Source organism: Oncorhynchus gorbuscha, linkage group LG03 (assembly GCF_021184085.1).
Source record: "Oncorhynchus gorbuscha isolate QuinsamMale2020 ecotype Even-year linkage group LG03, OgorEven_v1.0, whole genome shotgun sequence".
Classification (NCBI taxonomy): domain Eukaryota; kingdom Metazoa; phylum Chordata; class Actinopteri; order Salmoniformes; family Salmonidae; genus Oncorhynchus; species Oncorhynchus gorbuscha.
Window position 1 is genome coordinate 48,570,934 of NC_060175.1, and position 24,369 is coordinate 48,595,302.

General features: G+C 41.9%; 1 protein-coding gene across 1 annotated transcript; it reads left to right on the plus strand.

Annotated features, from left to right (window-relative positions):
• The first annotated feature begins 3,134 nt into the window (after nt 1-3,134).
• LOC124031473 (DNA topoisomerase 1-like) lies at nt 3,135-24,297 on the plus strand. The gene is made up of 21 exons (XM_046342741.1): nt 3,135-3,388; nt 3,834-3,858; nt 7,852-7,939; nt 8,247-8,355; nt 8,526-8,563; nt 8,671-8,754; nt 9,039-9,117; nt 9,205-9,299; nt 9,484-9,599; nt 9,716-9,837; nt 9,957-10,079; nt 10,239-10,426; nt 10,599-10,743; nt 20,940-21,083; nt 21,165-21,350; nt 21,503-21,571; nt 21,751-21,865; nt 22,087-22,214; nt 22,454-22,548; nt 22,640-22,789; nt 23,003-24,297. The coding sequence occupies exons 1-21, from the start codon at nt 3,356-3,358 to the stop codon at nt 23,103-23,105; spliced, it is 2,235 nt and encodes a 744-aa protein (XP_046198697.1). The 5' UTR covers nt 3,135-3,355; the 3' UTR covers nt 23,106-24,297.
• Nucleotides 24,298-24,369: the final 72 nt, after the last annotated feature.

A 24,369-nucleotide genomic window follows, 5' to 3' on the forward strand; every position in this document is an offset into this window, starting at 1 on the left:
AAGTAGTTATGTATGGAAGTGATTGTTCTTTCAATTGTACAATGACCTATGGACAAGTAACTTCCAATCTTGATCTTAATGTTTGTGTGTGTGTTACTTTTTAAATAATTACATACCACTGAAACTGAATTAATTAAAACATCAGAGTAAGACATTCAGCATTTTACTTTTCACCTTGGTACAGCATGTCTGAAGATTTGAACAAGAATGTCCTCTATAATGAGAGGAAGAGTTGCTGGTACCTCATGTTCCTTCATCAACCCACCTCATAATTATTATTATTATCAACCTTGATAATCCTCTTAATGACATGTAGCCACACTGAACTGAGTGTAAAATGATCCACACACAGAGCAGAATGCTCTACTGGTCACTCTGAGAACTGAGGGGAAATATAGCAGAAACACCTATGTTTCACCCAAGTGTGAATGAGCCGCTGACGACTGGTCTCCACAAAAGTGTGTATGATCCATATTAAATGCATATGCACCACTAAAATGCCTCTTTTCGCAATGTGCTCCAGTGCAGTATTGCCTCGACCAAAGTACAAATACAGTAATACACTCCAATGTCCCACATTCATTTGGCCTTATCTTACAAGACATCCACAACTTTGCAAGCCAAATCTACGAGCCCTGGGAGAGGACTAAGTGGGATGTAAGCGGGGAGTTGGACCTACTGCAATATTCCTGATGGACAATAGAGTGTAGTATATCAACACACTATGAAATATTCAATATAAAAATAGGCTTATATTATTGACAAACTAACTCAGTTGTGCACTTTGGATATGTGTTTTAGATGTACTACAGTTTCCAGCAGACCTACCAGTTTAATACTATTTGATTGCTCCTGATAACTGCATGCTCAGGTTTAGTGCACGCTGTCATGACAGTTATATCCTATGGACATTTTCTCAGATAGAGGTTGACTGCAGTATTTCCACTGGGGCCAGAACATAGAGAATGATAGAGGCCTCTACTGGCTAAAAGGCTGTTTGAGGGCTTCCACCATTTTAATACAGTCAACTGGGTGGGACTTCCAACTTCATTGGCTGATCCCTCCTGATGACCCGGTTGGATTCATGTTCCACCGGGTCATCAGGAGGGATCAGCTAATCAGGAAGAAGAAAATGGACTACTTTAAAATGGAGATAGCCTCAATGACGCTCCTATGAGCTTCACACAGTTGCTCCTGCATCTCAAATTGGCAATCCTAAAGAAAAATATGTAACAGCTATTTTACATACAATTACCGTTCAAAAGTTTGGGGTCACCACGAAATGTCATTGTTTTTGAATGAAAAGCAATTTTTTTTGTCCTTTAAAATAACATAAAATTGATCAGAAATACAGTGTAGACATTGTTAATATTGTAAATTACTATTATAGCTGCAATTATGTTAGCAAAGATAAAAACTGTTGTCCTTATTAAAGAAGCAACAAAACTGGCCTTCTTGAAACCAGTTGAGTATCTGGAGCGTCAGCATTTGTGAGTTAGATTACAGGCTCAAAATGGCCAGAAACAAATAACTTTCTTCTGAAACTTGTCAGTCTATTATTGTTCAGAGAAATTAAGGCTATTCCATGCGAGAAATTGCCAAGAAACTGAAGATCTCGTACAACACTGTGTACTTCTCCCTTCACAGATCAGCGCAAACTGTCTCTAACCAGAATAGAAAGAGGAGTGGGAGGCCCCGGTGCACAAGTGAGCAAGAAGACAAGTACATTAGAGTGTCTAGTTTGAGAAACAGATGCCTCACAAGTCCTCAACTGGCAGCTTCAATAAATAGTACCCGCAAAACACCAGTCTCAACATCAACAGTGAAGAGGTGACTCCGGGATACCCCAAAAAATGACTTTAGTAGTTTACACCACTGGATATTCTGTTTTAATGCACAAAGGAACCTGTATCTGATAACATGGCCCTTTGGTGTGTGCAGTGGCAATTTTAGCATGTAAATCTTGGTGAGGCAAACTCAACAACAACAAAAATGTAGATGCATTCCATTAAAGACTGGGCTCCCGAGTGGCGCAGCTCTCTAAGGCACTGCATCTCAGTGCTAGGGGCATCATTACAGACCCTGGTTCAATTCCAGGCTGTATCACAACTGGCTGTGATTGGGAGTCCCATAGGGCGGTGCACAATTGGCCCAGCATAATCTGGGTTAGAGTTCGGCCGGGGTAAGCCAACATTGTAATGTGCTCACTTAAACATGAAGGTGGCGTGGCGATTTGTCATCGAAGTCTGGCATTCTATGGATTTATGGTGGGAACTCGGAAAAGAAACACACAGCCACTCCATTGAATAGCAGTCTACTGATACTGATTGCTTTGCACTGCTTGCAGTTAGCCACTGATTCCTTCCAAACGACTCATTGTTGAATTAGCCATTTCCGACTTGTTGTGTAATCTTTATGTCCAATGCCCGATGAGCACCGATACGTTTCATTTATAGATTTTCTTCATTATTTCTCTTCAAATTACAAGGATTAAAAAGGATTTGACAGTAGATTGTCAACTTGATTTATGATGATGACTACTAGCTAAGACTTTGAAAGTAAGATGTTGACATGATCAGTCCAATCAAAGCTACTGTAGATATAACATGATTTGATGTCATTCTATCTGTGGCCAATGACATTGAGCCTTCTTGGATGGGCACTTCTAATATAACTCTATGGCAGAAAACAAGGGGCTAAAATTTTCGAGCTCTAACCTTAGACTTGCGGGTGACATACTGTCCCATGAATGACACAAAACTGAGCCAATCATGTGCAACACTCTGTATTTTCTGCTGGCTTGCCCCACCACCACAGAAAGCACTGATCTAGGCTGAAACATCTGCATTTTAGAGCTGCTTTACTCAAGAAAGCAAAACAGAGACCATGTTTTATTAACTCAATCCATTTTTTCTTGTTATATTGTTTGCAAACTGATATGTGACACGTATTAATGCCAAAATATCAAGCAAAACAGGCAAGCCCCCCAAAAATATAATTATTACTTTTTAAATTTACCTAAAAATGTGAGGTTCATAACACCTTCCCTGAATGACGGCTCGCCACTGGGTGTGCGCTGTGTGGCAGCTTACTTCTAGCTGGTTTACAGTAGTATGCATGTTCTGTGGAAACCAGAGGAAACGACATGGACCGAAGAACACTGTTAGAGGGAGGGGCTACAAATGGCCAACGCGTTTCCCCGCCCATTTAAAAAACATGAGCATGCGCACTTTCATAGAACTCGGACTTAAATATTTTGCACTACTGTTCCTTTCTTCATACTGTCCGTGTCAATTCGCCGGCGTTTTCTTCCTGTAGGTTTCACACATTGTTTTTAATAGATCAAGAATTGGAAATGAGTGGAGATCATTCTCACAACGATAGCCAGGTAACATTTGGAATATTTTGCAGTGTCAGTTGTGTAGGATATTAAAATTATTTGCCTCAGCTACACTAACTTAGCTAGCTAACGTTAGCAAGTGACCTAGCTAGATAACTTGGCTAGCTAATCGCTGTTAACTGTATATAATTGGCTGCTACAAACGTGACAGTAATATTTACGTGTTGTCGTACTTTTTAATCCTGTTATGTGATTTTCACAATGTCGTTAACGTTATGTCCACACAATTGTAAACTAACTTTAGCTAACTAAGCTAAGGCAGCTAATTGCTGTTGAACGCCATATAAGACCAGTCACTGGCCAGCCATCACATCAGGGTTGCTAGATAGCTGACGTTAGGCTAGCTAGCTGTTAGACAAAGTTAAAAGTTAAATATCTAGCTAGAAAGCCATCAACTAAGATACCTAATCAATCTTTGTTTTAAAATTTGCAGATCGACTCCGGCTCTCGGGTCAATGGTAAGTGTGATGTGTCAACCTGAAATGTCACAATGATTTTTCTCCTTAGAATTCTGACCTGTCCGCAGACTCCGCACAGTTAGCTAGCGATCCATTTAGCATTTTAATATGTGATCTTGCCTGTATGTACTTTGACTATTGCTAAATGAATGGCATCTTGAGGACATTTTAAAGTTGTCTGAATCTATTTACTAGCTAGCTAGCATGTGCTAGTTCGCTAGCCAGACAGATAGTTTAGCAAAGGACAGAAATGGCGTCCAGAGACTAAGTCCTCTGCCTCACTCACAAGCGCCTATTGTTCAAATGGGTGGCTCTTTAATAGTTTTTAGACATTTTATAATCTCGATCTGAACATAGATTCATAAAGACCTGGATGTGTTTTATTGGTATGTCAAATTAGATTTTGTTGTTGGCCTTCGTAAAATGCCACATTCCGGGTCTGAAAGTAAGTGTTTGGGGGTTGAGGACTTAGTCTCTGCGCCATTTTCTTTTTTCTGACTGTAGAAAACATAGCTGAAGTGCAGATGGCGGTGATATGGAGGCGAAACACGCAGGAGCGTTTGGATCAGACATGATTCACAGTGATGAAAGTAGTACAATCATCTTATAGCCCAATTAACCTTAAACAGCATTCTGGTACAGTCTTACCTGAATTTATTTTGGATAGCTACTGTTTCTTCATAAAAAGGCACATTTACTTTAGCTAGTTGTAAACCTATGAAGTAGTTAAGTAAAACCCTTTCCAGACTTCTTGTACAACATATTATAGCAGGACATATGTTACTAACATATGTCTGTTATATATTTTTTAGGACTGAATTCATTGATAGCTTTGTTGCCATGGCCTGACCCACATGGCTACTGAGATCTACCTAAAAGAAGTAAAAACCCAGCAGTGGTATTTAACAAGTATGAATGAGCATTCGGAGGTTTCACAAGCTACATGCTTCCCCTTGCCACTAAGTAAAAATTGCTTTTCTGAAAGGTTCTCTACCTGAACAATGTCAAACAAGTAATGTCAATATAGGAGAATGTATTTCCTATGAACAGGGGTTCCACTACTAGGCCTTGGGACATCATGGTTGGCTGCCACAACATCCTACAGCTTTTGACCGACCAATAATCTTTCCCAAGAAGTCTTAAGTGTCAGCTTCTATGTAATAATATAATATATGCCATTTAGCAGACGCTTTTATCCAAAGCGACTTAGTCATGTCCAGATAGAGGGTGGGTTTTGACATGCAAAGAAGCCATCGTTCTCAATTCGGATGTAAACTTGTTAGAACAGTGCATTGACCCCATTTTCTAATGTGGCATGTCTCATAACAGCCTTAACCTGTTACATTACAGCTTTTTTGGGGGGGTTGAAAAAAAATGAATGTTTCTCAATCTACACACTACCCAATAATGACAAAACGAAAGCAGCTTTTTAGAAATTTTAGGGGTAAGAAATTTAAAAAAATTGACAGGATTTGGAAAGGCACGCCTGTCTAGATAAGGTCCCAGAGTTGTCAGAGTAAAAAACCATGCCATGAGGTTGAAGGAATTGTAGAGCTCCGAGACAGGATTAGGTTGAGTCACAGATCTCAAAGGCTACCAAAACATGTAGGCAGTATTGAAGGTCCCCAATAACACAATGGCCTCTATTCTTAAATGGAAGGAATTTGGAACCACCAAGACTCTCCTAGAGCTTGCCACCTGGCCAAACTTAGCAATCGGGGAGAAAGGCCTTGGTCAGGGAGGTGACCAAGAATCTGATGGTCACTCTGAAAGAGGTCCTCTGTGGAGATGGTTGTCCTTCTGGAATGTTCTCCAATCTCTGCAGTACCCCACCAATCAGCCCTTTTATGGCCTTTGGGGCCAAATGGAAGCCACTCCTCAGTAAAAGGCACATGATCGCCTGCTTTGAGTTTGCCAAAAGGCACCTAAAGGCATGGTGGTGGCAGCATCATGCCGTGGGAGTATTATTATTTTTAGTGGCAGGGACTAGGAGACTAGTCAGGATCGTGGCAAAGATGAACAGAGCAAAGTACAGAGCTCCTTGATGAATACCTGCTCAAGACCTCAGACTTGGGCAAAGGTTCACCTTCCAACAGGACAACCACCCTAAGCACACAGCCAAGACCACACAGGAGTGGCTTCGGGACAAGTCTTTGAATGTCCTTGGGTGGCCCAGCCAGGGCCCGGACTTGAACCCGCTCGAATATCTCTGGAGAGCCCTAAAATTAGCTGTGCAGCAACGTGACAGCTTGAGAGAATGAAACTCTCCAAATACAGGTGTGCCACACTTGTGACATTATACCCAGCAAGACTCGAGGCTATAATCGCTGCCAAAGCTGCCTCAACAAAGTACTGGGTAAAATGTCTGACTACTTACGTGTATGTGAGATTTTTTAATACAAATGTGGAGGAAGTCCAGGTCTAAATACTTTCCAAATGTAGATTCATTCCTTGATTTGCACTGATGTATTGCATGAAAAGCTGTAATGTACCCTCATCCTATTACTAGGTATTTGTAAACGGTGCAAGCCACTGCAAGTTCTTGCCCCAATACTGTGATAGAATTTGATCATTTTATACCCTGTAAGAACTATAGCCCATTCTGCAATCCCTAACTATTTTTGCCTCTAGGGTAACTTTGTATCCTATTTGGTTGTAAATACAAATTGTTCCATGATCACACCTTTTCAAAACATGCCTTGATGGCAATACATGGAAGTAATTTAATGTATTAAGTTTCTTTGGCTGTCAGCTCGTTTGACTCAAGTGCCCGTGTCTGTCTGTCAACTAGAGAAGATTGGAATTAAGGATAATAAAATATGGACAAGCAATATCAGAGCGGCATAGACTAAGATACAGTAGAAGAGTATAGAATGAAGTATATACATATGAGATGAGTATTGAAGCTAGACGAGGCCTGTTAACTTGTCTTGCTCCCCTTTTTCTTCCATGTTGATACTGTGTCCCAGTAAAAATGTACCTTAGCTGTCACTGCGCACTAGGAGGAGCTGTCTTACCATGTAAGGCATATCCTCTCCCATAGCACAAATTAATAACTTAATCTGCCCACAGTACTCTCAATCCTCAGTCTGACCTGAATTTGTGAAGGGTGTTCTATTGATAGTGTTTGGTCTGCCATAAACAAGGGCCCCAAAATGCAAATGTACCTCAAGTTAACGGGATAAGATGGCCCTAATCCAAATGCTACCAGTACCAACCAGTCATTTTATTCCGGTTGACACATGCCCACACAATCTGACAGGCAGTATTCAGATTCCCACCTGGGTGGTGGATGAGGGCTTAGAGCGGGATCGTGTCTATCTAGTCATGCATTCAGACATTACAACACTAGTATCTTCCCATGTCTTTTTATGTACTTGTGTATTTATTTTCTCACTCTGCCTGTTGGGGACTTTATTTTGAACTACCTGTTTAGTTTTCACCATGGAAATCTTGTCTAAACTTGTTCGGAGTGGTATCGTTTACCCGTTGTTCCTGGTGCGGTAGATGTCTTTTTGTTCTTTGGTTTTGGCCTGCTGGGTTTAGAGATGGGTTGGAGAAGGTGGGTACTTTTCCTTTGGCAATAGATCACCAGCTCGTAGTCCTAAAACCCCAAAATGAGTTACCTCTGGTTTATTCAGCCATTCCTTTGGGGGAAGGATATGGTTTAGGATAACCTCTGATCTGATCTTATTTCAGGGTTTAACATAGGCTAGAGAGACCTTAGTCAAAGACCTTTTATGAATTATGAAGCCTTTGTTTTTTAATTCTACAAATGCTTCAAAATTCAGTGACATTTGGGGATTCTCATTAAAACAAAACTAAGGTCTCCTAAGCCTGTGCTGCTTTTATCCCAAAACTCCATTTATTTCCCCATATGCTCTATGTAATGAACCATAGTGGAGTTGGTGCCTACAAAAAGACACCATTGCTACTGCTCTCTATGGTCATCATTATTTAGCTATTTTTTTCTTTATATTTTATATTTTGCAGATTCTCACAAGCATAAAGATAAGTACAAGGATAAAGAACACAAACACAAGGACCATAAGGAGCGTGAGAATTCAAAATATGGAAACAGGTATGAGTCACCACTCTTAAGCAGGGTTGCATAGGTAAATGAGTGTCTAGTAATGGAAGGGGAAATCTAGTGCGCTGGGGCAGTAATTTGACACTCAAACATTTGCTTTGACGAGCTCTTTAACGTTGGTGTTTGTATGGTCATGTGTCTATGCAGGTTGTGCATGAATGAGCATAGGGCAAGAGTCACTTTTTGTTGCTCTAGTCTAGTAAATCCTAAACATTCTCTAGTTAGTCGATTTCCCTATTGGTATTTAGGTCTAGTAACTGATCCTGGTGGAATGTTTTTATAATCTGTCAAATTCCAGTGACCATAAGGAATTCTCTGAGAAGAAGCACGGAGAAAAGGAAAAGGAGAGAATTAAGCACAAAGATGGCAGCACAGACCGACATAGGGAAAAAGACAAGAGGAAGGAGGTGAGGGTGCTAATTGTCCCATAGAGATGGCTGCATTGCTACCATTTTGGTTTAGATGTGCCAATCTGTATGTCAATTTTATTTTTTTGTCCAGTCTCACCTTCAGTGCAAACCGTAACTTATAGCGATTAACAATATGCATGTTTTAATTCTTCGTTGTCATCTTGCAGATCAAGCCGAAGAAGGAAAAAGAAAATGGCTTTTCCAGGTAAGTTTTTAGTTTGTATTGTACATTTCTGCTGTATACAATTGCTGGTTATACATATCTGACTTCAAAATGCACAATGAAACTAAATGTTTGATTTCTATCACCAGCCCTCCTCGCATTAAGTCTGAGCCGAACAATGATGACGTCTACCACTCTCCCAAGTCCCTGAAGAGAGAGCGTGACCATGATGAGTAAGTAGATCTGGACTGACTTCTGTCAGCTGGCCCATTTTTATTCCTTTGGCCCTGTTGTATTTGTACAATGAAGATTTTTAGTTTTAGTTGCCATGTTTTGACCAACCACATGTGGTTTGTCCTAATTATGTTGGGAAATCTAATGTTTGGTCATTGTTGGCTTTGCAAGAACTCCCCAGCTTCCTTTTGGTGTAGAGAAGACTAATATCGTTGTTGAATCTACCATTGCATTCCGGCCTCATCATAAGTTTTTTTTTTTGTGTGTGCTTTTTTTCCCCCAGAACTGAATTCAAACCCAAAAAAATTAAACTTGAAAATGACAAAGTGGACAAGAAGGCAAAGAAGAGGAAACCAGATGAGGTATGGGAAATGTTCAGATTAATATTGGCTCTATTTCAATGATCCCTTGAAAGAAAGACTCAAGCGTTTCTTCTGTTTATTGTAAAGGACATCAAGCCTAAAAAGACACACAAAAACAAGAAAGGGGATGTTGCTGATGGGAAAAAGAAAGCAAAGAAGGAGCCTGAGGAGAAGTGGAAGTGGTGAGTTTCATAGTTGCCCGCCAGCTGTGTTGCTACAGACTTGTTGTGAAGGCACACTGACTGAGTGGTGCTTTGTTATGGAATGCTCAAATATGGATGTTCTGTGTATCTTTGTTGGACAAAGTAATTTGTGCATCAATCATTTCCTTCGCACCAATCTACATTGTACCCGGTTGGACTACAGGTGGGAAGAGGAAAGGGCAACAGATGGTTCCAAATGGAGTTTTCTGGAACATAAAGGCCCAGTCATGGCAGCACCCTATGAACCTCTTCCCAGCAATGTCAGATTTTTCTATGATGGTAAGATTAATACTAAAGTGCTGCTAATTTTATGACACTTGGTCTATCTATGTGATTAAGTTGCTCAGTGGAAATCGTGGGATTGGCTGATTTAACAAGTCCGTTAATCTATATAGGGAAGCAGATAAAGCTCAGCCCCGAAGCTGAGGAGGTAGCCACCTTCTTTGCCAAAATGCTGGACCATGAGTACACTACCAAGGACGCCTTCCGGAAAAACTTCTTCAAAGATTGGAGAAAGGTAGGGGATGTTCAAGGCTGTATACTTTGGGTTTGCAAATTACCTGCTTATTAGAACTCTCATTGGTTTTAATTGTATAGTAATTCATGACTTGTCTAACTTCGTCCCCTCTCCTACAGGAAATGACCTCTGAGGAGAAGTCTAAGATTACAGACCTGAAGAAGTGTAACTTCAATGAGATTGGGGAATACTTCAAGGCTCAGTCTGAGGCCAGAAAGGCCATGACTAAAGATGATAAACTGGTGAGCTAGAACAATACTTTTACAAAATAAACATGACTGTCTAATAGTTCTACCCGTGGCGGCAGAGAATGGTAATACATAGTATCTTCAGGCTGGTCCTGGGTGCTACTGACTGTACCAGATCTAACTGGTTTGACTCTGGTTCTCTGCTTATTGTAGAAAATCAAAGTGGAGAACGAGCGCCTCCTCCAGGAGTATGGCTTCTGCATCATGGATAACCACAAGGAGCGCATCGCTAACTTTCGCATTGAGCCCCCGGGTCTATTCCGTGGCCGAGGAGACCACCCCAAGATGGGCATGCTGAAGCGCCGCATCCGCCCTGAGGACATCATCATCAACTGCAGCAAGTGAGTGAGAGGGTCTTGGTTGCATGTGGCAATATGAGCATATTGATAGAAAAGGCTTTGTTTTCTACAACTATTTTCTGGATAACTTTGACACATGGACTGCTTGTTTGGACCTGATTTGTGCATCTGAAGACTTGCTCTCACTCACCCACTTTGTCTGTCTCTTCCACAGGGGCTCCAAGCACCCCAAGCCTCCCCCTGGCACCAAATGGAAGGAGGTGCGTCATGACAACAAGGTGACCTGGCTGGTGTCGTGGACCGAGAACATCCAAGGCGCTATCAAATACATCATGCTGAACCCCAGCTCCAGAATCAAGGTAGGTTGACTAGTAGTGGCATCTTCATTATGGCTCATAGTGGATGCAGAGATATCGGGGTACTTTAATCGTTTAATATACTCTCACTTGAGATGCCAATGGCCAGGGCTTGACTGCAACCAAAACATTAGGGATGTGACAAATGGAAACATTTTAACGTTTAACCCTTTAGACCAAATAATTCTAGAATGCTGCTGTAGATTAAGTAATCCCTCTCACCCCACCCCCTAAGTTTTAGATGCACAAACTGTCCCACTGGATGTCATAAGGTGAATGCACCAATTTGAATGCTCTGGATGTCTGCTAAATGACTTAAATGTAAATGTTAAATGATTACTGAGAATTTAAGAACAAATTCTCACATTTCAAACGGGCATAACTTGTAAACTGGAGGTCGACCGATTAATCGGCATGGCTGATTAGACTAACAGGCTTGACCACCTGTTACGCGAGTGCAGCAAGGAGCCAAAGTAGGTTGCTAGCTAGCATTAAATTTATCAAATTTATAAAAAAAAATATCTTAACATAGTCACTAGTTAAACTAGTAATATCAACCATGTGTAGTTATCTAGCGTGTCCTGCGTTGCATATAATCAATGTGGTGCCTGTTAATTTATCATCGAATCACAGCCTACTTTGCCAAACGGGTGACAAAAGCGCAATCGTAGCACCAATGTACCTAACCATAAACATCAATGCTTTTCTCAAAATCAATACACAAGTATATATTAACCTGCATATTTAGTTCAAAGAAATTCATGTTAGCGGGCAATATTAACTAGGGAAATTGTGTCACTTCTCTTGCGTTCAGTGTAAGCCGAGTCAGGGTATATGCAGCAGTTTGGCCAGCCTGGCTCGTTGTGAACTGTGACGACCATTTCTTCCTAACAAAGACAGTAATTAATTTGCCAGAATTTTACATAATTATGACATTAGAGGTTGTGCAATGTAACAGTAATATTTAGACTTGGTTGCCACCCATTCAATAAAATGCATAACTGTTCTGTATTTCACTGAAAGAATAAACGTTTTGTCATTATTACAAATCTATAAATCGGCCAATTAATTGGTATGGGCTTTCTTTGGTCCTCCACTCGGTATCGGTGTTAAAATGATAATCGGTCGACCTCCATTGTAAAGTCAAGTTTTTAGCTAACTTTTAAAGAGTACATCTTTAATGACGCCACATGTCAATACGAATAACACTGTCTTCCATTGTCTAGACACTCACAAAACCACTGAGTATTTAAATTGTAAATTTGACTAAATGACTCACTCAATGTACCAAGTATAATATTATACTTAAATATTATTTACATAATACAATTATCCAATGTGGCCAAAGAACAATATTCAGAAAGTATTTCAAAACCCACACAAAGTAGGCTGATTGCATTGTTACAGAAGTAAGAATCGTTGTCAAACAACTACTTCAATGTTCCAGATTTAGTACAGACCAGGCCTGACGATGTTGAAATGGTGGCCTACTTCACAATTCAGTGAAATGTATTAGATGGAGGCAGATGACGATACAAAACAACTGTTCAGAGACACAAGATTTTGTAGTCCGAATTTCATATTTCAGTCACTTTTAGTGTTTGCATTTAGCCTACATGTCATGGAACTTCTGGAAGCACGCCCCCATCCTACAATGTGGCACAGAACACCTAGAGCACCCAAAAGGAGGTTTCTACACATCTCACTCTTTGCCCTGTGTTCACTCTGGATTAGAGGTCGACAGTGATTTTTCAACGACACCGATTATTGGAGGACACAAAAAGCCGCTACCGATTAAATCAGACTTTTTTTTTATTTTTACATTTAATTTATTTGTAGTAATGACAATTACAACAATACTGAATTAGCACTTATTTTAAATATAATACATCAATAAAATCAATTTAGCCTCATAAATAATGAAACATGTTCAATTTGGTTTAAATAATGCAAAAACAAAGTGTTGAAGAAAGTAAAAGTGCAGTATGTGCTATGTAAGAAAGCTAACGTTTTAGTTCCTTGCTCAGAACATATGAAAGCTGGTGGTTCCTTTTAACATGAGTCTTCAATATTCCCAGGTAAGAAGTTTTAGGTTGTAGTTATTATAGGACTATTTCTCTCTATTCCACTTGTATTTCATTAACCTTTGACTTTTGGATGTTCTTATAGGCACTTTAGTATTGCCAGTGTAACAGTATAGCTTGAAGTCATAAACGGCACAATGCTTGACGCACAATGAAGAGCTGCTGGCAAAGCGCACACAAGTGCTGTTTAAATGTTTATGCACCTGTTTCTGCCTACCACCGCTAAGTCAGATACTTAGATACTTGTATGCTCAGTCAGATTATATGCAACGCATGTGTAGATAACTAGTGGTGATTTTTTTTAAATAAGTTTAACTAGCTAGCAACTTTGCCTGTTACGCGAATGCAGTAAGCCTTCTCCTTGTGGAGTGCAAAGAGAGGCAGGTCATTATTGCGTTGGACTAGTTAACTGTAAGGTTGCAAGATTGGATCCCCGAGCTGACAAGGTGAAAATCTGTTCTGCCCCTGAACGAGGCAGTTAACCCACCGTTCCTAGGCCGTCATTGAAAATAGGAATGTGTTCTTAACTGACTTGCCTAGTTAAATAAATAAAGATTTAACAAATAAAATAATAATTGGTGTCCAAAAATACAGATTTTCGATTGTTATGAACTTGAAATCGTCCCTAATTAATCGCTCGACCTCTACTCTGGATACACACCCCAAACACCCTTTCTTGCGCCCTTCAAACTTCACCTGCTTTCAAATTGAGTTACAACTCGGTACACACCCTGGTGCCAGTCTTGGCTCTCCTTTTCCTGCCACTGTAGCCATATCAAACTGAATGCACAAGCTGCATTTTGAAGGCCTTCAGGGACCAGCACCTGCGGTTTCTGGGAAGTGGCCTTTTCAGGGTCCCCCTCAATGTATGCATTGTTGAGCATCCCCAAAAACTAATAATTCCAATTTCTGCCTGTGCTTCAAACATTGTTTGGTCAAGATGGTCAACCTGGAGCCTCCCAGGTGGCAGTGGTCTAGAGCACTGCATCGCAGCGCTAGCTGTGCCACCAGAGACTTGAGTTCGCACCCGGCCGTGACTGGGAGGTCTGTGGGGACGACGCACAATTGGCCTAGCGTCGTCCAGGTTAGGGAGGGTTTGGCCGGTAGGGATATACTTGTCTCATCGCGCACCAGCGACTCCTGTGGCGAGCCGGGCGCAGTGCACGCTAGCCAAGGTCGCCAGGTGCACTGTGTTTCCTCCTACACATTGGTGCGGCTGGCTTCCCGGTTGGAGGCCCACTGTGTTAAGAAGCAGTGCGGTTGTGTTTCAGAGGACGCGTGACTATCGACCTTCGTCTCTCCCGAGCCCGAACGGGAGTTGTAGCGATGAGACAAGATGTTAACTACCACTACGAAAAAGGGGGCAAAATATGCTCAACCATTTCTTGTTGTAATCATTACAAGCTCAAACAGGTTCTTACCACTTTTTTAAAACTCCAAAGCCACTGTCACTTTAGGTCCATGCTGGGTGAATGGGAGACTTAGGGCAGGTGCACGTGTGTGCAGTCCCTCTGCTTCATCCTCTTGTTCCTCACTCCCTCTTCCTTGCTTCACTTCTCCCTCCTTGCGCCACATCTCTATCCATGCCTCCAATCATCTCTAACTCTTCCTCCCTGCCTTTTGCTGTTGAGCCCTGACTCTCCACATCACTTCTCTCACTTTCACTTAACTTGAGCAACAAATGGGATACAATTGTGGTCAGGTAATCTCTTGTCACACTCGCTCTTTCTTCCTTCCTTTTTTCAACCATACTGTCCTTCCTAATAAGGGGTTTCCATAATAAATTGTGATAGTGACACTCCTCCCATTCTCCTCTCTCGCACACATCAACTCTTCCTTAACAGACTAACTACAGAGTTGACCAATATTAGCTGATTAGTTATGAAACTGGGACCGTTTCCTAATGACTTGCATCAGTAGAAACAACACACTCAAACTGGACAATTCTCAATCTCTTCAAAGACTCAATCATGTACACAGTTGTGGCTGCTTTGCGTGATTGTCTCTACCTTCTTGCCCTTTGTGCTGTTGTCTTTGCCCAATGTTTGTACCATGTTTTGGCTGCTACCATGTGTTGCTGCCTTGCTAGGTTGTCTTAAGTCTCTATGTAGTGTTATGTGTCCTATATTTTATTTTTAATCCCAGCCCCATCCCTGCAGGAGGTCTTTTGGTAGGCCATCATTGTAAATAATTATTTGTTCTTAACTGACTTTCCTAGATTAAAAAAAATAAGAGACCAAACAAGCAACTTAGCTGGCTAATGTAAACAAATAACCAACTCATGAGCTCCACTGTGCTGACATCTACTACCCTAACATGACAGCTAAACTGTCAAATAATAGGAAAACGAGGCCAAGTACAGCCTATGAATATCTGCACCAAGCAAACATGACAAATCTTAACCTAAACCCAACTGATAACTGACTCTAGCCTTCATTTTGGTTGCTAGTTAGCTGGTTGTCTGTATGGCTAGCTCGAAAGTGACAGCTGAGGTTGATGCTTTGAGTGCAGCCCTATTTACTGCTACTCAATTTCTTGCCTGACAGATTAGCTAGTTAAACAACCAACTAGTTAGTTGCAGTGTTTAGCTGTGTATATAGTCAGCTATTTCCACGAGACTGAGCGCAATTATTCGAGCTCAAGGGCTGATGTGCTCGCCTGTATCAACCAAATTATCATGACATGATTTGCTAATATGAGAGCTAATTCAAAGTTTCACAGCATCAAACATCGACAACACATCTGCTGTTTTAAATATTTCACTCACCTCGTCAACGCTTTTCAAAGTGCAAGGACGAGTCGAATCCGTATCACCAACCAACATACACAGCCTCTTTCACAGTGAAAAAGTAGTGTCCGTTTCAGCGCCATTTTTGCTTAATCAGATTAAAAAATGACTGTACCCTATTTCTGGTTGACAACAACCACGCGAATACGACAGCAGGTTAGCAATTTTATTGTGCGACAGACAAGATTCCTACAAAACAAGGATGTTCGTGGACGCTCTATAGTAATTTAAAGGTCGACTGCCTCTCTGGTTTCTAATTATTACACAGAACCAAAACCGGCTGCGTGCTTGCGTCAGCGTGCATACAGTGGGGCAAAAAAAGTATTGTCAGCCACCAATTGTGCAAGTTTTCCCACTTAAAAAGATGAGGCCTGTAATTTTCATCATAGGTACACTTCAACTATGACAGACAAAATGAGAAATCTAGAAAATCACATTGTAGGATTTTTTAATGAATTTATTTGCAAATTATGGTGGAACATAAGTATTTGGTCACCTACAAACAAGCAAGATTTCTGGCTCTCACAGACCCATAACTTCTTTGAGGCTCCTCTGTCCTCCACTCGTTATCTGTATTAATGGCACCTGTTTGAACTTGTTATCAGTATAAAAGACACCTGTCCACAACCTCAGTCACACTCCAAACTCCACTATGGCCAAGCCCAAAGAGCTGTCAAAGGACACCAGAAACAAAATTGTAGACATGCACCAGGCTGGGAAGATTGAATCTGCAATAGGTAAGCAGCTTGGTTTGAAGAAATCAACTGTGGGAGCAATTATTAGGAAATGGAAGACAATATAAGACCACTGATAATTTCCCTTATTCTGGGGCTCCACGCAAGATCTCACCCTGTGGGGTCAAAATGATCACAAGAACAGTGAGCAAAAATCCCAGAACCACACGGGGGGACCTAGTGAAGCATCTGCAGAGAGCTGGGAACAAAGTAACAAAGCCTACCATCAGTAAAACACTACGGCGCCAGGGACTCAAATCCTGCAGTGCCAGACGTGTCCCCCTGCTTAAGCCAGTACATGTCCAGGCCCGTCTGAAGTTTGCTAGAGAGCATTAGGATGATCCAGAAGAAAATTGGGAGAATGTCATATGGTCAGATGAAACCAAAATATAACTTTTTGTTAAACTCAACTCTTTGTGTTTGGAGGACAAAGAATGCTGAGTTGCATCCAAAGAACACCATGCCTACTGTGAAGCATGGGGGTGGAAAAATCATGCTTTGGGGCTGTTTTTCTGCAAAGGGACCTGGATGACTGATCCGTGCAAAGGAAAGAATGATTGGGGCCATGTATCGTGAGATCGAGTGAACCTCCCATCAGCAAAGGGCATTGAAGATGAAACGTGGCTGGGTCTTTCAGCATGACAATGATCCCAATCACACCGCCTGGGCAACGAAGGAGTGGCTTTGTAAGAAGCATTTCAAGGACCTGGAGTGGCCTAGCCAGTCTCCAGATGTCAACCCCATAGAAAATCTTTGGGGAGTTGAATGTCCATGTTGCCCAGCAACAGCCCCAAAACATCACTGCTATAGAGATCTGCATGGAGGAATGGGCCAAAATACCAGCAACAGTGTGTGAAAACCTTGTGAAGACTTACAGAAAACGTTTGACCTCTGTCATTGCCAACAAAGGGTATATAACAAAGTATTGAGAAACTTGACCAAATAATTATTTTCCACCATAATTTGCATCTTGTCTGTCATAGTTGAAGTGTACCTATGATAAATTACAGGCCTCATCTTTTTAAGTGGGAGAACTTGCACAATTGGTGGCTGACTAAATACTTTTTGGCCCCACTGTACATTAATTTGGTCCCCCTACACCAAACGCTATCACGACACGCAGGTTAAAATATCAAAACAAACTCTGAACCAATTATATTAATTTGGGGACAGGTCGAAAAGCATTAAACATTTTTGCCAATTTAGCTGGTTTTAGCATGCACTTGCTAGCTAATTTGTCCTATTTATAATGGAATAACATGTATTCCTACATTTATTTTGCAGAGCACGAGACGTGAGCGGTGTGGTCAGCCTATTAGACTAGCATTTTGTTTATCGGTTTTCATTAACTCTCTAACATGCTGACCAGACTGGACACGTTGCGGGAGCGAGCATCACAAAATACATTTCGAAATCCATGTTATTCAATTATTGCACCCAACGAGCATCTGCGATGCCAAAGGCGAAGATGGAACTCCTTTTTCTGACCCAGATTGCGCTGCAAGTCCTGCCTCTCATTGGTTTATAGAAGCAGGTACCCACATGGGTGATTGAAAGACAAACTGTTTTGCCAGTTGTCGTGGTAATACTATGAAAGTGTAGATGGATCACCATATAAGTTCAAAGATAAATGCCTGGAAGGAGGAGAGATGACTAGAAACGATTCGGTTGGCTGTTTTTGTGTGGCTTAATTGTTGGAGTCGAGGGCATTTCAGGTAAAATAACTATGTTTATATCCAAGGACAAATTAGCAAGCAACAAAGCTAGCTAAATGGGACAAATTGGCTAGCAAATTAACTAGCTAAATTGCCATACATGTTTAATGCTTTTCAACCTGTCCCCAAATTAATATAATTGGTTCAGAGTTTGTTTTGATATTTTAACCTGCGTGTGGTGATCTTGTTTGGTGTTGGGGGACAAAATGCATTTATGCACGATGGCACACGTGTGCAGCAGGTTTGGGTTCCATGTAAGGTCAAAGTCCGTGCCACCCAGTGAATCTAATAGCATAATCAAATCTGCAAAATAATCTGTTTAAGCAGTTTTTTTATTTTTTGCATTCGATGAGTCTTCCATCGCATCCGCCTGTGTCGCACTAACTCATCTGCGACGAATGCAACAGCGGCGTTGGTCAGATCAGGAGACATCCCAAAAATCGGCCTAATCACAATTTGTCTGTAGCGTCCGAACAGTTTGGCCTACAAACTATGACCCCTCTATAGAAAGATGACTCTCACAATGGTATTCTGTCTGTATTTTACTCATCTGAAGTCAGTACAGCTGATCAGCCAACTTCTGTCTAACATCCAAACATTTTGGCTAGACCATAACATTCACCTCTGTGGAAAGGTGAATCTCACGGACACGTACATGTCGATTGTTTTGCTCTGTGATGCCCAGACTTGTCTGAAGGTACCTGTTGAAACATTTTATGGAGTTGTATATGGACACTGCTTAGTGCCAAAAATAAGGGGTTAAGTTATTTATATTTTTTACAAATGCTTATTGTTTATCTCTGATAGGATACACTTAAGAACTTCCCAAAAAATGTTGGGGTGGATCTGTTCCATGTAGTGAATGTTATTCAATGCGTTTATGGACTATTAGTTTTAAGGCCAAACACATTTTCATCAAATCATGTTTTTATATATTGTCTTATACTTCTAGGTGCCTTCATTACAAATCAAATAGCCAAATTGTCCTTGGTATGACTTTAAAACAATTCCATGGTTTTGGGTTTCACTGTGTCCCTAACCAGATGGTTAAGCATCATCTCTACCACCATTACTGTACCTCAATTCCAAAGTTTGAATTTCCTTAACTTTCTACAAGTATTGCCATACAGGACTTTACTGCTATCGCTTACCTTTCTCTGCCACTTTTCCGAAGTTAAAGACGATGACGTAATTGGTCTACTCCAAAATAATTGATTCCTTGGCTCCTTGCAAGTCTACTCCCTTTCCTGAGTGTCAAGAGTCTGTGAGTGTAAACTCAGCAAAAAAAAGAAACGCCCCTTTTTCAGGACCCGTCTTTCAAAGATCATTTGTCAAAATCGAAATAACTTCCCAGATCTTCATTGTAAAGGGTTTAGACACTGTTTCCCATGCTTGTTCAATGAACCATAACCTTTCCACAGGTGCATGTTCATCACTAACAGCTTAGACAGTAGGCAATTAAGGTCAGTTATGAAAACTTAGGACACTAAAGAGGCCATTCTACTGACTCTGAAACACCAAAAGAAAGATGCCCAGGGTCCCTGCTCATCTGTGTGAACGTGCCTTAGGAATGCTGCAAGGAGGCATGAGGACTACAGATGTGGCCAGGGCAATAAATTGCAATGTCCGTACTGTGAAATGCCTAAGCCAGCGCTACAGGGAGACCGGACAGATAGCTGATCATCCTCGGTGGCAGACCACGTGTAACACCCGCACAGGATCGGTACATCTTAAGGTCACACCTGCGGGACCGGTACAGGATGGCAACAATTGCCAGAGTTAAACCAGGAATGCACAATCCCTCCAGTGTTGAGAAAGTCCCCAATAGGCTGAGAGGCTGCACTGAGGGCTTGTAGGCCTGTTGTAAGGTCCTCACCGGCAACAACATTGCTGATATCGGCACACCCACCATTGCTGGACCAGACAGGACTGGCAAAAAGTTATCTTCACTGTCAAGTCGCGGTTTTGTCTCACCAGGGGTGAAGGTCGGTTTCGTGTTTATTGTCGAAGGAATGAGCGTTACACCGAGGCCTGTACTTTGGAGCGGGATCGAGGTGGAGGGTCCGTCATGGTCTGGGGTATTGTGTCGCATCATCTGCCTGCAATGACATCATGCTCAGTCCATCTCAACGCTGTGTGTTACAGGGAAGACATCCTCCCTCATGTGGTACTCTTCCTGCAGGCTCATCTTGACATGACCCTCCAGCATGACAATGCCACCACACACAGAATGAGCAGTATGGCTTATTTCCTGCAAGACTGAAATGTCAGTGTTCTGCCATGGCCAGCGACGAGCCCAGATCTCAATCCCATTGAGCATGTCTGGGACCTGTTTGATCGGTGGGTGATGGCTAGCCCCCCCCCAAGAAATGTCCGGGAACTTACAGGTGCCTTTGTGGAAGAGTGGGGTAACATCTCACAGAAAGAACTGGAAAATCTGGTGCAGTCAATGAGGAGATGCACTGCAGTACTTAATGCAGCTGGTGGCCACTGACTGACTTTTGATTTTGACCACCCCCCTCTTTTTTTGTTTGTTTTAGGGACACATTAATCCATTTCTGTTAGTCAAATACACGTCTGTGGAACTTGTTCAGTTTGTCTTAGATGTTGAATCTTATGTTCATACAAATATTTAGACATTTGCTGAAAATAAACTCAGTTGACAGTGAGGACGTACATTTTTTTTGTTGAGTTTAATATATAGTTCTGGTGCGCGAGCGGGGTGTGCCATTTGCGGTGAATAGATCTACAACAAGTAGCCTGTATAGGCCTAGCGCTGGAATGTGTTTTTGTTTTTTGTGTAGGACATTGCATTTACTGATTGCCATGTAGGCCAATTTGATTAATCAATCTAGCAACAATTCATGTTGGGTCGCAGGGAGAAAAGGACTGGCAGAAGTATGAGACGGCCCGAAATCTGAAGAAGTGTGTGGAACGGCTGAGGAACCAGTACCGTGAGGACTGGAAGTCCAAGGAGATGAGAATCCGACAGAGAGCCGTGGCACTCTACTTCATCGACAAGGTTAGACTGCTGCTCTACTCACTCACTCACACAGAGTTCCAAGTTTGGTTGTAACCTGTTCCCTGTGGTGCTGTGCCCCAGTTGGCTCTGAGAGCAGGTAACGAGAAGGAGGAAGGGGAGTCGGCGGACACAGTGGGCTGCTGCTCCCTCAGGGTGGAACACATCAACCTATACCCCGAGAAGGATGGCCAGGATTTTGTGGTGGAGTTTGACTTTCTGGGTAAAGACTCCATCCGCTACTACAACAAAGTCCCAGTGGAGAAGCGGGTAAGGACTTCAAGAATTAGCTTTTAGTTGAGAACATTTTCTGTCTTTTTTCCCCTGTAGTTGAACTACAATGGTTTCCAGATTCCTGTCCAGAGAATGCTTGCTCCCTGTGATTGTTACGAGTTGTAAATATTGTGTCCTTTTTTTATTAGGTTTTCAAGAACCTGCAGCTGTTCATGGAGAACAAGCAGCCAGAGGACGACCTCTTTGACCGGCTCAATGTAAGAACGAAACAAGAATTTTGTGAGGAAGGACTTTTAATACACATTTGTGAATTGCAGTGTATTTATTTGACGTCGCTGGAGTGTGAATGCACGAAGACGCGTGTGGGAATTGGATGTTGTCTCGTAATTCTGCCCCTCTTGTAATCTGTCGTATTTTCTCATGGTGTTCTCTCCAGACCTCCATTCTGAACAAGCACCTCCAGGAGCTGATGGATGGCCTGACGGCCAAAGTGTTCCGTACCTACAACGCCTCCATCACCCTTCAGCAGCAGCTGAAGGAGCTCACCAGCCGTAAGTCATCAAGGCCGTGAGCATACCCGTGGCAGAGGGTCTGAGAATGCACAACCTGCCCAAAACACACTTTTTTTGAATTGGTATGACCTGAGGTGGGACCTGCGAGCTTCATGGAAGACAGAGCTCCGGAATGTTGTAGATATGTGTACAGCTGGTCACTTGTAATACGGTGTAAAGTGTTACAACAGTTGCTATAAAATTTTCTCCTCTACTTGTAGCTGATGAGAACCTTCCAGCCAAGATCCTATCGTACAACCGGGCCAACAGAGCTGTGGCCATTCTGTGTAACCATCAGAGGGCCCAACCCAAGACCTTTGAGAAGTCTATGCAGAACCTCCAGACTAAAGTGAGGCACGGGGGGGGGGCACACACGGCTATTCTAATGGCGCTTTGCCAAAGACTGTGGCTTTTGTTTAGGATGTTTGATTTGTTTTTAAGTGTTTGTCAGCTGGATGCATACTCTGCCCTTGGTTATTTTGGGAGTACTTGTCTCTGGAATATCAGTCTTTTATAGGCACATAATAATAATCCAGTTGTACATGGCGTTTACTTCAAGATTGTTAACGTTGATGATAATTCTATCAGATTGATGCAAAGAAGGACCAACTCTCGGACGCAAAGAGGGACGTGAAGAGCGCCAAGGCTGACCTCAAAGTACGGCGAGAAGAGAAGTTCAAAAAGTAAGTATGAAGATATGATTGGCCTCAGGCATCCAAGGGTACTTTTGTGCTGGAATGGAGATGTAGCCGGTTCCCTCCCTTGCTCCCCCAGAGCCGTGGAGACCAAGAAGAAGGCTGTGGAGAGGCTAGAGGAGCAGCTGATGAAGCTAGAGGTGCAGGCGACGGACCGCGAGGAGAACAAGCAGATCGCTCTAGGCACCTCCAAACTCAACTACTTGGACCCGCGCATCTCTGTGGCCTGGTGAGACACGCCCGCAAACTTGTTGACAAACATGCACAACGTCTTACACCCGCCGTTGCTTGCCCCTTGATCCGCACCCACTGTTCTGCGAGTAAATGTTGACTCGTGGCTTTGTCTTAGATTAGTTAAAAGTAGTGAGTTGAGGGGTTTGGTTTTGAGGGAGTGAACTCCTGCAGTGTTGCTCGCTCTAATATCCTTCTGCCATCTTCCTAGGTGTAAGAAGTGGGGTATCCCTATCGAGAAGATCTACAACAAAACACAGCGTGAGAAGTTTGCCTGGGCTATCGACATGGCGGAGGATGACTATGAATTTTAAATCATGTTTGCGGTTTTAATTATGCGATTTGTATTTTATTTTATTGGATACTTGTTTCTATCTTAACTGATTACACCCGATGGCCAGCCTGACAAGGGAAAAGGTGTGCACTCAACAAGCATGGTGAGGAATGAGTGAGCAGGGGTCAGGATGTATAGGCCATTACAGATGGGAGGACGAGGTGGGATTGTCTTTGAAGGTCCGAGTCGATGGCTGAACTATACCCACACCCAAAGGTGATACGGTAATCCCAATGATTGGATGAGAACCAGTGGATGAGCTTTTTTGCCTTTTTGGTTCTCTTCGTCTTCTGCCACATGCACGACCTGAAGATGTCTGAACTTTGAACTCTGGGGTCCTATATCTACTGTATTCAACAACAAAAACGACTGCTTCGTGTATTCCGTTGTTTTTTTATTTTTCATTTGGTCTGTATTTTTAGCCCTCCCATATTAATGGATTCTATATTTTAATAGAAGAAAGTAAAATCATGAAATGAATTCCTTATGTACACCCATGCGCCTTTTGAGAAAATGAAATGTGAGCTCTAGGTATGAGAGTTGTGTGGGGGGGGGGCCACGAAAGTGTTTGGGTGAGTGTGATGTTTTAAACTGGACTATGCCGATTGTGTACCATGAATGAGAATGCTTTGACAAGTAAGGGGGGAAATGCTAAACCCATGTCAATATTTACCTAAGCAAGCTGAATGTGAATCATTTGTTTTACAGTATCTATCAGGGACTTATTTTCAATGTGAACTGATTTTTATTTTTCTCCCCTTGTGTTGCCAGCATTCTCTGAATCTTTCTGCATAGCCCTGTCTCGCTCTGGTTTTAATTTAATAATTTCTGATTGTTTCCGAGAGGGGGAACAACTCCCTTATCTGTTACTTGAAAAGAATAATATTTTAATGTATTTTAAGTTAATGGAAAAATTTTTTTTTTTTGTTAAAGGGTGTGAGGGATATAAACTTTGCCAAAAATGTTACAATTTTAGGCAGTCATTTTTGTTTAAAAACTTTCTTTATTCTCAGTCAACAGGAGTTTCAATGTGAATTATCCATTCATTTTATTCCACTCATGTCTCAAGAGGAAAGTTGGTGTTTGTAGCAGGTAACTTCCTTTTCTGTCATAGCCTCCAATCATGTTTTATGCTCATTGTATATTGAAAATAAAACCAACTCTACACACTGGTTCTATTTTGTGTTATTGTGACACTTGTTATTATTGTGGCTTTGCAAAGGGCTTTTTTGTTGTCTCAAACG